The sequence below is a fragment of the Ovis aries genome, chromosome 13 (genome assembly GCF_016772045.2).
Source record: "Ovis aries strain OAR_USU_Benz2616 breed Rambouillet chromosome 13, ARS-UI_Ramb_v3.0, whole genome shotgun sequence".
In the NCBI taxonomy this organism is placed as follows: Eukaryota; Metazoa; Chordata; class Mammalia; order Artiodactyla; family Bovidae; genus Ovis; species Ovis aries.
Genome location: NC_056066.1, coordinates 20,022,487 through 20,040,454, shown reverse-complemented (window position 1 = coordinate 20,040,454; position 17,968 = coordinate 20,022,487). Strand labels below are relative to the sequence as shown.

General features: G+C 38.2%; 1 protein-coding gene across 3 annotated transcripts in view; it reads right to left on the bottom strand.

The window, feature by feature from the left end:
- The window catches only part of MALRD1 (MAM and LDL receptor class A domain containing 1), a 600,846-nt gene that overhangs the window by 535,705 nt on the left and 47,173 nt on the right, over positions 1–17,968 (bottom strand). For all 3 annotated transcript variants that reach the window (XM_042230497.1, XM_060397269.1, XM_042230498.1), the window contains exons 9-11: positions 14,401–14,493; positions 11,656–11,863; positions 1,048–1,194 (exon numbers count right to left, since the gene is read on the bottom strand). In XM_042230497.1, coding sequence (XP_042086431.1) covers positions 1,048–1,194; positions 11,656–11,863; positions 14,401–14,493 — 448 coding nt within the window. The remainder of the gene's footprint in view (positions 1–1,047; positions 1,195–11,655; positions 11,864–14,400; positions 14,494–17,968) is intronic.

Here is a 17,968-nt window from a genome sequence, read left to right as displayed (position 1 = left end):
ACACCCAGGTCTAATATATGGTATGTACTCAACTGGTTTAAGAAAACATTATATAAGCTTGGAGGAAATGTACTAGTAATAAATGTAGTTTCAATAATTAATAGTCTCCTTCCTATTTTAAACTTTAAATTTAGTCCAATCTGCCACAGAATCTGAAGGGAAAAATAAGACTACTGTTAAATAATAAGCTGAGTTTATAGTTTTAGACAACAGATGGGATGAATAGCTAGTCTCCCTCTCTGTCCCCTAACATCCTCCCCCACTAACCCAAATTTCCAATGGCTAAAAACAGTCAACACTATTAGTTTTGGTATACTTCTTTGGAAATCTCAAAGGAGAAAGAGATATAATGTCTAGTGGAGGTTATGCAAGCTTAAAGAGGATCTATGGCACAGCCGTGTTATTATAAAGTTAGTATGAAACTAATGTACCTTTGCAATTCATCAAACAAAACAAAAACAGAACAAAACCCTTCTCTTTTCCTTGGAGTTTTACAACCCTTCAGTGGAATGCTATATATAGTTATGGTTGCTCTATTTTAAGGGGATATGTAAAAACTGTACTGCTGGTTAAAATAAAAGGATATACGGGGAAGAAGTAAGACTGTTACAAAGAAGCTTTAAGAGTGATTAAGTTGTATTAGAGTATCTGCAATTTATTTTCGAGCTAGTGCTAAATCTCTGTTCTCTTTTCCTAGAAAAAGGATTAAACTATTCTGTTTTGCAAAACTTGGATTGCTCCAAAAAGAAGGCAAGCCTACTGTACATGATTCATGACAATGAGAGAAAATTATCAGAAGGCTTTTCCCCTCTTCATGCCTTCAATCCCACCTTTTAAAAGGTGTAACAAAATGTTTTGTTATTAAATTAACGCTCCTTTCAGGAAACTCAACCATAAATTATGAAGTTGATTAGAAGAAATGAAAGCAAGACAAACCCGAGTTCCACTTATACAGTCTACAGTGGGCAGAGAAAATGCACAGAATCATCATTTCACAACAGGGAGTAAAAAAAAATTTTTTTTTAAGAAAAGAGGAAAATATCCTACCATGATTTGTGTTTGTTGGGTGCTCAGCATCAGGAAGGTGGTGGTCTGCACTGGGCAATACTTTCACGAATTCCCAGTGTGAATCTTCTGTGAGAAATGGCTCCCAGCCGCAGAAACCAGACTCAAAGTCACACCTGAGATGACTGGCTGTTATGGAGAGAAAGGAAAACAAGTGAGAAGAATAAAGGGGGAGCAAGCAGGGAAACATTGACCCTAGCATAGCCAATCAACTGAGGTGGTCAGAACCACCACTCTGCTTTGTAAAGAATGCCTTCTGATCATCAGAGTCGTTTTGATTTTTCCAGCCTCACAAAGTTCTCCACGTGCTGCGTGAAGCACCGTCCTTCTCCACTTGTCTATCTACACCTGGCACATTTCTTCCTGGTTGGCCATCTCTATTGCATTTAATAACACAAGGTAAAACTCTGCAGCTTTTCAGAGTAACCAATTCAACTGCCAAGATGAAAATGATTCACCTGCTGGGATGGTTAAAAGGATGGAATTTAAATTAATTCTGGACACCTGAAGAGCCTGAGGTCAGCACCTTAGAATTCAATCTATTATGTTAGTTTAACAGTTTCTCTGAAAAAAAAAAGAAAAGAAAAAATTCCCCAGCCACTTTGGATTGCAGGTAAATTAGTTATTTTTGAACTTTGCTTTTTTCCTTCTTCTTAATACACAACTACAAAGTTGAAAAATACTTAAGTTCCTACATTTATCACAAGATAATGAGTTCAAGAGAAAGTCAGGATTTAGAGTAAGCTTCCTAAACACTATTCATAGCTTTGTCACCAAATTTGTGAGGGAAAAAAATAGCAAGTTTCAGTGCACTGGGTAGTACACTAGAAATTCTAACACCTTGATTTGTGCTTTCAAGAAATTATAAAGCTTCCTTATCCTAAAATAAGAATTATAGTATCAGCCTATATTAGATAGTGGTTTGGGGGGAAATTCTATGCAATTAATTTAAAACGTATTTGCAAGTATTCCTCTTTAGGCAGAGGCATTTTCATAACAGAAAGAAGGATAAAATAATTCTTGGTCTTGGTCAGAAAACACCTAAAGTTTTAACAACTCCCCCAGATCACAATTCTATGCTCTTTAATAAAATAAGAATAGATGTATTCCCACTGAGCTCCAAGTATGTGCCAAGTATTTTGCATATATTACCATCTGTGTTCACAAACACCCTACAAAGCAACTATAATTAATGGAATATCCAGACTGAGTTGTCTGATACCAAAGGTTATACTTTGAAGCCTCTCTACACCAGGGACTTTGCCTCAATATTTAAAAGACTGCATCACTGCTTGCTCTTAACTGTTATGTTCAATTTTTTTAAATGTGATCAATTTTACCAGTATATTGAATAGACTCACTATATATGAATAATCAAAGGTATTCAAATTTCTGTAAAAATGGATGCCTGGGTCATGACCAGATATTTTATTACTAATATGTCAACTCTTAGAACACTAAAGGATACTTTGCAAATAAGGCCACAAATTTTCTCTCCATGTAAATTCAGCGTTTAGTTCTTAGAGCTATGCTTGTTTAGATAGTCATATAATGGGTATATAACGAAAGATTTTTCTCTACAAGCAAATATTATTTCCCCTTAAATGTATTCTCCAAAAATAAAAACAAGCAAATTAACTATCATGTAATAATGGGAAAATGTTGCTCATAACCTAATGGTAAGGAAATGCTGTTCACCCACATAGTACTTAACTGGAAATCTATTGCTTCTGGATGTTTTTCTTTTCTCAGCTCTGGTTACAGTGTTGCTGGAATTACTGCTATTGATAGCCAGTTATTGCTCCAAGCAGAGCCTCTTCAGTTTTTTGACAGTGTTAAGAACTTATGACCTAACTGTGACTGTCTCCCCCAGCATCCAGAAAATCTTCTGATCTAGTTGTTTGGTCTTCTGTGAACTTCACCACCTGCTAAGCCACCTCCCAGCTCTTCTCAGTCAGAAGAATATACAAATAGACAAGGTTTAAATACATACTTTATCTCCAAAATGTGTTAAGTTCCCAATTCTTGATTGTCAGCTTAGTCAAGGAATCCCTCCTCCCCCAACCACAGGCACCCCCATCTGGGTTGGCCCAGAAATGTCCCAGTTTATACCCATTGTCCAAGGATAATAATTACTATCTCTCCTCTTTCCTCTCAAGTGCCCTGTTTGGGCAATATATTCAATATAGCCCTATAGGAACAACAAATTACAGGTTAATACACAAAGGAAGCAGGCAAGACCATGCAGAGAACAATTATTGTTATATGCAATGGTATGAAATGGCTATAACACCACTGACTGTGGACATGGAAAGTACAAAATGACCCAAACGTCGCCGGCTCTTCGACAGATGTCTCACATCTGTGCCTGTTTCACTCCACTGCAAAACCCGTAAAGATTTCAAGACAAAATAGATTGTATTCATGTTAAAATTCAGCTTTAGAAGAAAAGTTTTAACCATTTCTTTCATTATCTGGATGTTTTATCAGTTAAAATCTTGCACTTTCCACGGAACCCAAAACACTGTCTTTTGAAAAGTGAAAATTAATTTTTAAAGTCCATCACCATAAAGATATATGAAAGCAAAATGATGCAAAGTGAAAGTCGCTCAGTCATGTCTGACTCCTTGCCATGGACTATTCTCCAGGCCAGAATACTGGAGTGGGCAGCCTTTCCCTTCTCCAGGGGATCTTCCCAACCCAGGGAATGAACCCAGGTCTCCTGCATTGCAGGCAGATTCCTTACCAGCTGGAGCACTGGAAAAGCCCAAGAATACTAGAGTGGGTAGCCTATCCTTTCTTCAGAGGATCTTCCTGACCCAGGAAACTAACTAGAGTTTCTTGCATCACAAGCGGATTCTTTACCAGCTGAGCTACCAGGGAAGCAATCACCTCTATAAAATGATGCAATCATCTCTATAATGATCTTAGTGAATTTCTCAGCTGTTTTTTTTTTTTTTTTTCAAACCAATGACATTCACTCCAGTACATGTCAAAGGACTTTCTTAAAGCTAAATATTCTAGAACTTAACTGGACTATAAAATATAAGTCAAATTCCAGTCACCAAAGCCGAAGTTCTTCCATTATTATTTCCCCTACGTAATTCCAAACATTTAAGGTAAAGTTATTATCTGAAGTAAAATCGGGAGGGCCAAATACATTCAGGCAGTTAATAAATGCCTTATGATACCACCATGTGTTAAATGTTAAATATTTATAAAATCTAAAAGTTTAGCTATTCATATTATACACAAACTGTATTCATACAAGTAGTGATTTGGATTATCTGGTTGCTTTTACTTAAATTTCTGTGACTGCAGAATACATATAGCCATCTCTAATCACAGGATGAGATATGCCACAGTTCATAATTTCAGTGAAATTTCACTGAGTTCATCAGTTAGAGTAATATTTTTAAATTATGACAAAGCTTTCTCTTGCATATTTAACCACTGAAGCACACTGGCAAGAGAAAAAGAATTTCATTGTGGCAGCTGAGGAAAATTCTGGATCATGAAAATTAAAATATTTATGAACTCCCTGGTTCAGAAATCAGTCAGTCAGTTCTCTATTGTATAAGAAAAGAAGTCTGTGTGGGAATTATACATTCATTAAGCAGACACTAGATTTTAATACGATTATACTAACAAAAATATTTTATTTATTGAGAACCCACAAAATCTTTTCTCCACTAAGTGTACATATATGTCCCTTACCCTCAGGAGGTTATTTTAGTATTCAACATTTTTTTTCAAAATATGGAAAGCATTCAGGCACAGTATCACATTGAAAATTAAACATCTTGCACCAGATTCTTGGTTTAAGTCTCTTTCACTTGAATATTGTACCTTCTTCTTTGAAGTGTCACAGTTTCTATTCACATTTTAAATGCTCTGAAACATTCCTATTTTTTCATTCAATTAAAAGAGTTTTCCCATGGAATTTTCCAAACTGCTTTAATTTAAACACTGATCTGTCCATCCTTCCGTCCTTGTTGACACACAGTCTTTCTGCATAAACTATATATATTTTTTCAACATTTTATTGTGGTAAAATATACTCATATGGGCTTCCTTTGTAGTTCAGTTGGTAAATAATCTGCCTACAATGCAGGAAACCCAGGTTTGATTCCTGGGTCAGGAAGACTCCCCTGGAGAAGGAAATGGCAACCCACTCCGTTATTCCTGCCTGGACAACCCCACGGACAGAGGAGCCTGGTGGGCTATAGTCCATGGGGTTGCAAGAGTCAGACACGACTTAGTGACTAAACCACCACCACACTTATTATAAAATTTACCTTTTTTACCATTTTTAAGTGTCCAGCTGAGTGACACTAAGCACCTTTACACAGTTGTACAATCGTCACCATCATGTGTCTCCAGAACTTTCCCATAATCCCAAAGCCAAACTCCATACCCATTAAACATTCTCATTTTTCCCTTCCCTTCAACCTCTGGCAACCACCATTCTGATTCCTGTTTTGAGTCTTCTAGGTAAGTAGACAATGGCACCCCACTCCAGTACTCTTGCCGGGAAAATCCTATGGACAGAGGAGCCTGGTAGGCTGTAGTCCATGGGGTCACTAAGAGTTGTACACGACTGAGCGACTTCACTTTGGCTTTTCACTTTCATGCATTGGAGAAGGAAATGGCAACCCACTCCAGTGTTCTTGCCTGGAGAATCCCAGGGATGGGGGAGCCTGGTGGGCTGCCGTCTCTGGGGTCGCACTGAGTCGGACACGACTGAGGTGACTTAGCAGCAGGTAAGTAGAATTATACAATGTTTGTCCTGCTGTGACCTGCATATTTCACTTAGCATAATGTCTTCAAGATTTAGCCACATTGTAGCATATGTTGGAAAATTAGGTATATTTTGTATGTTAGTTGTTCTGCTAGCCAATGTATACGTTTAGACCATGTATGCATATACCAGTGTATACCTAGTATATGTTACATCTTATTGGAAATGTTGTAGAAAATATATGGCATTAGTATTTTATTCTTAATGTCCCTGTTTTATACAGGACCATATTAATAACCATCAAAAACCTATAGTTTGGAACTGTGCAGTATTTGCCTTTCTGTGACTGGCTTATTTCACTTAGAATAATGATTCCACTTGCATGAGGTATTGAAAACCCTGGAAAGTATATGCTGTTCAGTTGATACAAATTTTGGTTATGCAAAGTACTGTCTATAGTCAACGATACTGTATTATACACTTTGCTAATTGTTTTGCAACACTTAATACTTGTAAAAAAAAATACAACGTTTTGTGTAGTATTTTGAAATGGGAGAGGCAGAAAGGAGAAGGAACATGAAAAAAGGCTCACTTGTCTGCTCCACGAGCACCCGTTCTCTGAACCGTCTTTCGTGTCCATTTAAAGGACGTATTTTAAGCTGAAAGTGCTGTGGGGACAGGCACTTGCCTGTGCATCTCCAACACCAATCTTGAGCCTTTAAGAGTTGACAGTGGCGAAGTTTTACTGGGCAAGAGCATCTAGGCTATTTGGAACTTTGACAGGTGATATCCTCCACTAGGAAGGGTTAGAGGACTTCAGACAAGTTCTACGAAACTGCCTGCAGTAAACCACGCACCGGCGCTTCCCCATCCTTGCAGGGCTTGCAGTCCTGCTCCTGCTCTGAGGACTGGAAAGGCCTGCGCTCCTCGCTGCTGAAGGTTCTTTGACCACCACCCCTCTCCTCAGGGGTGATTCCCCCTCCGGCACAGCGTCCGGGCTTCCCGCCTCCAGCGGCTGCTCGGGGCTCCCAGGTGCTCCCCTCCCTGAACCTTCCTTCCGCGGCTCACCGGCACTGCGGCCTGGGCCACGTCCTCCTGTAGGACCACTGCCATTTGGGCACCTTCCCCGGCAACACCTCTCCTGCCCCGGAGTGTCAGAGGTGGTGGCCCCCTTTTCCCTCCGGCACCCCACCTCCGCTCGACAGGTCTCTTCCAGGAAGGAGGAGCCGCGGCGAAGGTGAGGACTCCACAGGAGCGCCTGGGTCCCGGGGAGCCGTCACACGGGGATGCCCTGCTAAGGGGAGGCCCCGGACCTGGGTGACCTGCGGCGATGGCCAAGAGGCCAGTGCCTTTGCCCTCAGGACCAAGATCGCTAGGGCAGCGGGTCGTGGGTCCTGCGGCGCCCCTTTCACCATCCGAATGAACTCTGCACCAAGACGTTGCGGCGCGGGTTCACCTGCAAGGGCCGGTCGTGGAGGCTGCTAGACCCAGGCAGGGGTTCAGCTGCAGCAGGTGGACCCTGAACCGTTCCGCTGCTGGGAAATGTTGACACTAGGTGACCCTTAACTGACCTGAGCCAGAGAACCAGGAGGCAGCGGAGGAGGAAGGGGGAGGGTGGGGTGGGGGGGCGGCGGACGCAGCCTCAAGTACCGCCGGCTGCCCCTCCCCCGCCACGCCCTTCGCCTCAAACCGCAGCAGGTACCCTACAGCACCTAGGCCTCCAGGGCGCCTGTATGTGCGGCCCCTCCTGGTTAGGAAGATAAATCTTGGGTCAAGTGTTTTGGCTACAAAAATGTGGGGTGGGGGCGTGGGGGGGGGGGGGCAGGGAAGGACAAAGAAAACCTGGGGGGTGAAGGATGCTGCACAGGTTTCACAAATGTATGCATATGTCGAAAGAAACCCAACTGTATACATTTGTTTTGTGCAGTTCTTGTACATCAATACATCTTAATAGCACTATTTTAAAACTATGTTGTTAGGAATTATAATGATGCCCTTAGGTGTTAGTGAAGTACTGGGAGTTTTGTTTTCTATCATGAAAGGCCTCCAATTTGCCTTTTAAAACTGTTTTCTCTTACAGTTTTCTCTCCACCTGTTTTCTCTTTTCAGAAAGTGTTTTCGGCCTCCATTTTGGAAGCCTTTTAGGCACGGTGGTTCTCAAATTTTAAAACATGCAGGTGAATCATCTGGGGCACTATTAAAATGCAGTGGAGAAGGAAATGGCAACCCATTCCAGTACCCTTGCCTGGAAAATTCCATGTACGGAGGAACTTCAGAGGCTACAGTCCATGGGGTCGCAAAGAGACAGACACGACTGAGAGACTTCTATGGGAATTAAAATGCAAGTTTGGGTTCTGTAAGACTGGGTTGTATCCCAAAGTTCTACGTTTCCAAGGAACTCGCAGATGCTGCTGCCAAGACTACTAAGTCAACCAAGTAACACTAACGGTAGGAATAGCAGAACCCATTTTTCCTTTACCATTAGCTACTTTTGAAAAGGTACTGGGCTGGAGGCTCAGTCAACTACATTTGTTAAAATGGTATAAAAGTAAGAGGAACTTGGTAAAGAAAGTTTGGTAAACTTTCTTGGTAAACCTGGTAAAGGATGTTTACCTGAGTAAACATGCATTTTTGCAAAAATCACGCTGACCACAGATACCAACTGATAATATTCATGAGTTAATATTTACTTAGCCTCTGGAATACAGTAAAAAAAAAAAAAAACTGATGTATTCAAGCTGTATATATCAGTTCAGTTCACAGCTGTAATTATCAGTTCAGTTGCTCAGCAGTGTCTGACTCTGTAACCGCATGGACTGCAGCATGCCATACTTCCCTGTCCATCACCAGCACTCAGCGTGTGCTCAAACTCATGTACATCAAGCCAGTGATGTCATCCAACCATTTCATCCTCAGTCGTCCCCTTCTCCTCCAACCTTCAATCTTTCCCAGAATCAGGGTCTTTTCCAGTGAGTCAGTTCTTCACATCAGGTGGCCAAAGTCTTGGAACTTCAGCTTCAGCATCAGTCCTTCCAATGAATACTCAGGACTAATTTCCTTTACAATTGACTGGTTGGATCTCCTTGCAGTCCAAGGGACTCTCAAGAGTGGCTCCAACACGACAGTTCAAAAGCATCAATTCTTCAGCGCTCAGCTTTCTTCATGGCCCAACTCTCACATCCATACATGACTACTGGAAAAACCATATCTTTGAATAGATGGACCTTTGTCAGCAAAGTAATATCTCTGCTTTTTAATATGTTGTCTAGGTTGGTCATAACTTTTCTTCCAAGGAGCAAGCGTCTTTTAATTTCATGGCTTCAGTCACCATCTGCAGTGATTTTGAAGCCCCCAAAATAAAGTCTCTCACTGTTTCCATTGTTTCCCCATCTATTTGCCATGAAGTGATGGGACCAGATGCCTTGATCTTCATTTTCTGAATGTTGAGCTTTAAGCCAACTTTTTACTTTCCTCTTTTACTTTCATCAAGAGGCTCTTTAGTTCTTTTTTGCTTTCTGCCATAAGGGTGGTGTCATCTGCATATCTGAGCTTGTTGATATTTCTCCCGGCAATATGAGCTATACTAATCTAGAGATTCATCCTATGCTGACAGTTTTTAAAAAGATATAAAAACATTTTCTTGAGTTTTATGGACCTTAAAATTATATTTATAAAAAAATTTGTATAACGAATTCAAATTTATAAAACACAAACTCAAAGTATGTTGTACAATGTTTGAAACTGGCTTAAAATGTCAAAGGAAAGACTCTTATTTTGCAATAAGATATATATACATGTGTTTATATACTTTATATAGGGGATATGACATAAGAATGTAGCCATGTTACATACTACAAAACATATATACATATGCTTTGATATTGACAAGATTATTTCATGTACTTATTTGTATAATCACTTTTGCTTGAAGAAACTTATTTATATAGTAATGGAATTGTTAGAACTGATACAGTGCTACACTATTTTATGCACTATAGTATTTGACATGTTTTGCATATTACACATGGGTTGCACATGTTAAATACTTCAGTGCAGAAAACAGTGTAACATTATCACATTTATATAGTCTAGTAATTGCATTACTATACAATAATTACCTCCAAGCAAAAATGATTATACAAATATGTACATGAAATACTCATGCTGACACCAAACTGTATGGATGTTTTGTAATATGTAACATGGCTACCTTTTTATGTCATATCTCCTATATAAAGTTGATCTAAGTCAAGCAAGCGTGCCAGGTGTTCTTTGACTATTTGAGTAAATGAGCTTATATTATTTGGAAAATTTAGCTGACTATGAAGTAAAACTACTTTTTGATAAGGACAGGGATCTGTCCCTGAATTCACACAAAGGAAAGAGCAAAATGGTATCAAGATATAATCTATGAGGAAAACACCAGATAAGTAGTCAATAAAACTTCCAATAAAGAGATATGGGAAAGTATGTCCACAATCAAATGCTAAAGTATCTACTAATATTCTAGATGAAATTCGATGAAGAAAACCACTTAAAAAGAAAGCATAAAGAATCCTTGAATTGTGGGGAAAGAAAGAAGAAAAGCTATTAAGTTTCAATATGTGGAACTGAAAAGACAAGAAATATATTTACTCTCAATTATTGAAATTGAGAATAATACAAACCATTAGAAAGGTGAATTTGTCACAAGAAATGAACCAAATTGTCTGAAAAAAAAAAAAGCTTTTTAATGAAGCAAAAAGAGGAAAGTGACAGTCGCATTAGAGAAAATGAAATGCCTCATTTCTAATGAAAAAAAAAGGGCACACAAAAAAATCCATGGAGATCATATCGGTAAGGAGATTATTTTACTTAAATTTATGGTTAAAACCAAGTGTCTTGGGAATAGACTGAATTGCTATTTACAAAGAGGCAGAGAGTTTCTTCCTTGCTTTCTCTTCTCTTTTCTACATCTTTGTCCATAAATCTCAGTAAAATTCTTGCTTACCAATCAGCAGAAGCATATTGTAAAAGCTTTTCATTAAAAAGGTGATTTCATCTTGTTATAACATTTTTCTGTTGCTCAATAAAATATATCACTAAAATAAAGCCCTTAAGCAAAAATAAATGTAAAATTTTTAATAATTAAGAAACCCTCCTGTTTGTGATGTAGAAATTGGATGCATTTAGTTGTACTCATTGTTTCTAAAAAGACATGTATTTTAGTTGCTAAGTTACCTCATATGAATGAAAACCATGATGTAAGTTGTAAATTAAATTATGTTTCCTTTCTGATATAAATAGGTTTGAATAGTAATAGAATTTCTTATCATTACTCTTATCAAAGACTTCATAAAAGGTCTGAAATAAAGGAGTTGGGCCTTTTTGCCTAGTCATGAATACCGACCATGGCTGATTTCTACATCATCATGGCTATCTGGAAGGTAATGACAGCCCTCTTTCTCTTTCTCCTTGCCCCACAGCTTTCTGCATAATTGGTCAGAATGGAAAAAAATCTTACATTTCAAAAAGGTTATTAACCCATAGTAAATTTGTATTTAAGAGAAGAATACAAATAGGTTCCTTTTCCCATCCATTTTCCTCTTACTCAAAATACACACATCTCACTCAACATCACAACTATTCATTTGTTGAACAAATAGATTCTGAGAGTGAGCAAAAAGCACCAAAACATTGTTAGCGTAGAGATGTCCACAAGGAATAGTGCTAATGGCATCAAAGTGAGAACATACATTCATCTTACTTCATACATACTAACTTCACCTTGCTCAAGATAAAGACTCTTTTAAATTCAACCACTATCATGAATGTGAGCATAGGAGTGAGTCAACCATTAATTTACTTACAGCAAGTTGTCGGGTCCTCATCACTCTTATCAGAACAGTCCTGCCAAGAGTCACAAACCAGTTCTCGAGCAATGCACTGGCCGCTGGCACAGGTGAATTCATCTGCAGAGCAAAGTTGTCTGGACCGGGCCTGGGCACAGGCGTAGACCCACAGGTCATCAAGCCCAATAAAACCTTTCTGGCTCAAAATAGTCCCTTCAAAAATAATCTTCAAGGAAGCACAGAGAACAATTTGTGACCTTAAAAACTTCTTCAAAAAGACTCCAAAAATAATACTGGAGATTTAAGAATTATTCAGAAAAATGCCTTTTTAAAGATAAAGCAAATACAACTAAGCAGCAAATACAACGAAGAATAAAGTTCCCATTTGATAAGCTTGACTCACACGCATCAGATTGACGGGCACGTTAGAGCCACTGAAGTGTCTAAGAAACCACCCCTGATCTGATGATCTGATCTGAGAGATCACCCATGATCATGATCCTATTTAATCACCAACAATGTCCCTGACTGCAGACTTACTTGGTCATCATTTTCACAGCCCACTGACTTTAATATTCAAGGAAAAGAAGAAGTGTTGTTGCTATTTATATAACAAGAGTTATAGATGCACTTGGTTTTTTAACTATTGAAATTAGTTACTAGAAGGTAGGAAGTGAAATGTCAGGCAGATAAAAAGGGATGCAATAGAATAGGAAAACTATAAATTTTAGAATCTATTAATTCTTATAAAAGAATTGCTCTAACAATCAAATAAGTGCTAATTAAAGGAAATGAATTCATTTTCTCTAACTGAATTGCAGGCTTTCTAAAGGTATAAACTACTAGCAAGTTGAAACAACCGTACGTTGCTATTCTAGTGTAAGATAATGTGAAAGGATGAATATCCCTCGAAGTTTTAACAAGAGCAATTATTAGGTAACACCAAGAGTGCAAAAGAAATTAAAAACTGTATAGCAGATGCCTTATTCTCTGCCATCCAATATGGCAGTCACTAGCTGCTGCTGCTGCTGCTAAGTTGCTTCAGTCATGTCCGACTCTGTGTGACCCCATGGACTGCAGCCTACTAGGCTCCTCCGTCCATGGGATTTTCCAGGCAAGAGTACTGGAGTGGGTTGCCATTGCCTTCTCCAGTCACTAGCTACATAGGGCTATGTCAATTTACATGAACAAAAATTAAGTTAAAATTCAGTTCCACATTTTAATAGTTACACTTCAAGAATTCAATAAGCACATGTGGCTACTGGCTACCATACTGGAGAACTCAGATAAAACTGCCATTAACACAGAAAGTTCTGTTGATTAGCACTGCACTAGATATTGGGTTTGGTTTGGTTTTCATGGAATACAACAAAAGTATTTCTACTTTTTGAAGTATAGTTAATTTATAATATTGTATTTCAGATGTACAGCTTAGTAATTCAGGGGGTATTTTTTTTTTTTTCTGCATCGATATTGTTAATGTGTAAATAAGATTCTAGGAACAAAGACTGACTCCTTTTAGTCTCTTCCAGCTTCAAATGTCCGAGAGATTTTCTTTTCAAAAACATGAGCAATATATATCTAAGAATTACTTAAGATCAAGTTTGCATAAATATTTAACAATTTTTAAAATAGTATCAAGATGTTAACTCAATGGGCTATGATATAAACCTCAACTTCTGAGATTGCTACAAAAATGCTGTGATTCTTAAGTTCCAAATTCAGTGGCAAATTGGATTTAAAAATTCTGCATAGTCACAGTTCATATCAATTGGGTCCTCCTTTTAATACCTAGAAAAATGTATGAGTGTGATATTACCTTAAAGTAATGAAACTGGTTTCATAAGCCACACATACAATCAGCCTCTTTATTTTACACTTACACTCCAGTATAAATGTATTTATATACTCTTTATACAACACAAAATGAATGGAACCTTAAACTACTGTACTTTAAAAATAAAAATCTAAACAGCAGTTAATAATACCAGAATTTCTATGTCGATCTGACATTACTACACATTGCAATATTGCCATGATATTAGAAAAGAAATGGCAAACACTCAATATGAAAGTTTTTAAATGTTACCAGATATTTTTCTGCACAATCTCAACTCTATATACAACACAAAACCCAAGTTAATAATTTTAAGATATAGCATTCCCACTGAGCATATGTATATTTCAGATGCATCTTTGGACAGATAGAGTTACCCATGCATTATAAAGATGTGAATTCCTGCATTCAAAATATTTGCATATACTCTCCTGATTCTTCAATACCGGTTTATTGTTTATCTGCTTCAAATGCAACTGGCTTCCTTGGTTGTACTGCACAGTGTTTGGGGATGCTAGGGAGGGAGCCCATGGAGAACGAGGATGCTTTAAACAAGAGTAGTTAATATTCTCATCATTTCAAAAACTTTTGTTGAATACTGAATTATATAAAATTTGAATGTGTCAATCTTTTGTTTGTGAGTGATCTGTAGCTTCAGTATAAGAACTGTATAATTCTTTCCTAGATTTGATCAATACATTAACTCTGTTTAAAAAAAATATAGTAGTTACTTTCTTGCTTCTCCACTCAAGCAAATTTGACTTGAGTACAGGTAGGTACAATGAAAACAAGCAATTGCTCTCCCTAAACATATGAGTCTGTATTTCTAATTTAAATGCTAATTTAAATTAACAGCGAATGATAAGTTCACTACAAGGCTAAAAATTAAACCTATGATAAAAAATACTTGTTTTTCCCTTTTATACCTTAAATGTCTTCAGTTCTTCTGGTATTACCACATCCACTTTCACCCATTTTCTGTGAGTTGATGTGTTGTATATCCAAAATGTTTCTTCTTCCTTTGATTCAAAGAAAAAAACATCACTCATTCCCAAAATTCTAATCTCATATTTATATACGTGCCCTCTTAATTACATTTCAGTAGAGTTGATCGTACCTGTAGGGTATTAAGTACTAAAAAACTGAAGTATTATTTAAAATAATATATTATATTCTAAGACAAAAATAAAGAAATGGAGATAGGGAGGGAGGAAAAGAGAGAGTGCAGAGAGTGTTTAAGGTAGCAAAAATACCCTTTATGATAATATAATGATGGATCCATGTCATTCATTATACATTTGTCCAAACCTGAATATGCAGCCCTAAACATGACCCCTAATGTAAATTAGAGACCTCAGGTGATAATGACATGTCAGTGTAGGTTCATCAGTTGTAACGTGTGTGCCATTCTAGTGGGAGATGATGCTAATGGGGGAGACTGAATATGTGGGAACAGGGGGTGTATGGGAGATCTCTGTACCTTTCTTTAGATTTTGCTGTGACACTAAAACCACTCTATGAAAATTATCTTTTAAAAACTAAAGAAATAAAGTATATATACATAATAAAGATGCCTATTTTTTATTATAGAGAATAAGTTTGGAAGAAAAATTTGAATGGAATCTTGATTAAAGTACTACACTTCCAAATATAAAATTCTAAGTATCAAATAGCTGTGAAAAGAAGAGAAGCAAAAAGCAAAGGAGAAAAGGAAAGATGTAAGCATCTGAATACAGAGTGCCAAAGAATAGCAAGAGGAGATAAGAAAGCCTTCCTCAGCAATTAATGCAAAGAAAGAGAGGAAAACAACAGAATGGGAAAGACTAGAAATTTCTTCAAGAAAATTAGAGATGCCAAGGGAACATTTCATGCAAAGATGGGCTCAATAAAGGACAGAAATGGTATGGACCTAACAGAAGCAGAAGATATTAAGAAGAGGTGGCAAGAATACACAGAAGAACTGTACAAAAGGGATCTTCACGACCAATATAATCATCATGATGTGATCACTCACCTAGAGCCAGACATCCTGGAATGTGAAGTGGGCCTTAGGAAGCATCACTATGAACAAAGCTAGTGGAGGTGATGGAATTCCAGTTGAACTATTTCAAATCCTGAAAGATGATGCTGTGAAAGTGCTGCACTCAATATGCCAGCAAATTTGGAAAACTCAGCAGAGGCCACAGGACAGGAAAAGTTCAGTTTTCATTCCAATTCCAAAGAAAGGGAATGCCAAAGAATGCTCAAACTACCACACAACTGCACTCATCTCACATGCTAGTAAAGTAATGCTCAAAATCCCCTAAGCCAGGCTTCAGCAATACGTGAACCATGAACTTCCGATGTTCAAGCTGGTTTTAGAAAAGGGAGAGGAACCAGAGATCAAATTGCCAACATCTGCTGAATCATGGAAAAGGCAAGAGAGTTCCAGAAAAACATCTATTTCTGCTTTATGACTATGCCAAAGCCTTTGACTGTGTGGATCACAATCTACTGTGGAAAATTCTGAAAGAGATGGGAATACCAGACCACCTAACCTGCCTCTTGAGAAACCTATATGCAGGTCAGGAGGCAACAGTTAGAACTGGACATGGAACAACAGACTGGTTCCAAATAGGAAAAGGAGTACATCAAGGCTGTATATTGTCACTCTGCTTATTTAACTTCTATGCAGAGTACATCATGAGAAACGCTGGACTGGAAGAAACACAAGCTGGAGTCAAGATTGTTGGGAGAAATATCAATAACCTCAGATATGCAGATGACACCACCCTTATGGCAGAAAGTGAAGAGGAACTAAAAGCCTCTTGATGAAAGTAAAAGAAGAGAGTGAAAAAGTTGGCCTAAAGCTCAACATTCAGAAAACGAAGATCGTGGCATCTGGTCCCATCACTGATGGGAAATAGATGGGGAAACAGTGTAAAAGGTGTCAGACTTTATTTTTTGGGGCTCCAAAATCACTGCAGATGGTGATTGCAGCCACGAAATTAAAAGATGCTTACTCCTTGGAAGAAAAGTTATGACCAACCTAGATAGTATATTCAAAAGCAGAGACATTACTTTGCCAACAAAGGTCCATCTAGTCAAGGCTATGGTTTTTCCAGTGGTCATGTATGAATGTAAGAGTTGGACTGTGAAGAAAGCTGAGTGCTAAAGAATTGATGATTTTGAACTGTGGTGTTGGAGAAGATTCTTGAGAGTCCCTTGGACTGCAAGGGGATCCAACCAGTCCATTCTAAAGGAGATCAGCCCTGGGATTTCTTTGGAGGGAATGATGCTGAAGCTGAAACTCCAGTACTTTGGCCACCTCATGCGAGAGTTGACTCATTGGAAAAGACTGTGATTCTGGGAGGGATTGGGGGCAGGAGGAGAAGGGGACGACCAAGGATGAGATGGCTGGATGGCATCACGGACTCGATGGACATGAGTTTGCGTGAACTCTGGGAGTTGGTGATGGTCAAAGAGGTCTGGCATGCTGCAATTCAGGGGGTCACAAAGAGTTGGACACGACAGAGTGACTGAACTGAACTGAAGCATCAATTAATAAGCCAGCTATTTAAACACTGATCCCACTGATATTACTACATGCTGCAATATTGCCTTGATTAAAGAAAAGAAAAAATGCAAGCAAATATTTAACATGAAAGTAAAAAAAAGTTATCAGATATATTTTCTGCAAATCTCAAATATTTTTTCCTATGGAAGAAGTCATTCCAAGTTCCAAATCATACAGTTCTTTTCTGGAGATTATATTTCTATTTTACTCTCCAGTCACTCAGTCAAAGACCTTTCCATGTCTTCTAAAGCATCCTATGTCAGATGTCTCTATGATGGTCATTTTCCAGGTTGCAAAGTATATGCGAAACTATGTTACTATATACTAGGAGGTCATATATTTGATAAAAGTTTATAAAGTATTCCATAATTTTGCCCATAGTATTGGACTTTATGATTTTGATTGTGCTTTCATGCTGTGAAATAACCCTATTTTCCTTAGATTTAGTGATATATATATTCACTGTGGATGGTGACTGCAGCAAAGAAATCAGAAGACGATTGCTTCTGTCAGGAAAGCTATGACAAACCTAGACAATGTGTTGAAAGCAGAGAAATTACTCTGCCAACAAAGGTCCATATAGTCAAGGCTATGGCCTTCCCAGTGGTCATGTACGGTTGTGAGAGCTGGACCATAAAGATGGCAGAATGCCAAAGAATTGATGCCTTCGAGCTGTGGTGCTAGAAAAGACTCCTGAGAGTCTGTTGGACAGCAAGGAAATCAAACCAGTCAATCTTAAAGGAAATCAACCTGAATATTCGTTGGAAGGCCTGATGCTAAAGCTGAAGCTCTGGTATTTTGGTCATCTGATGTGAACAGACAACTGATTAGAAAAGTCCCTGATGCTGGGAAAGATTGAAGGCAAAAGGAAAAGAGGGCATCAGAAGATGAGATGGCTGGATGGCATCACTAATGCCATGGACATGAACTTGGGCAAA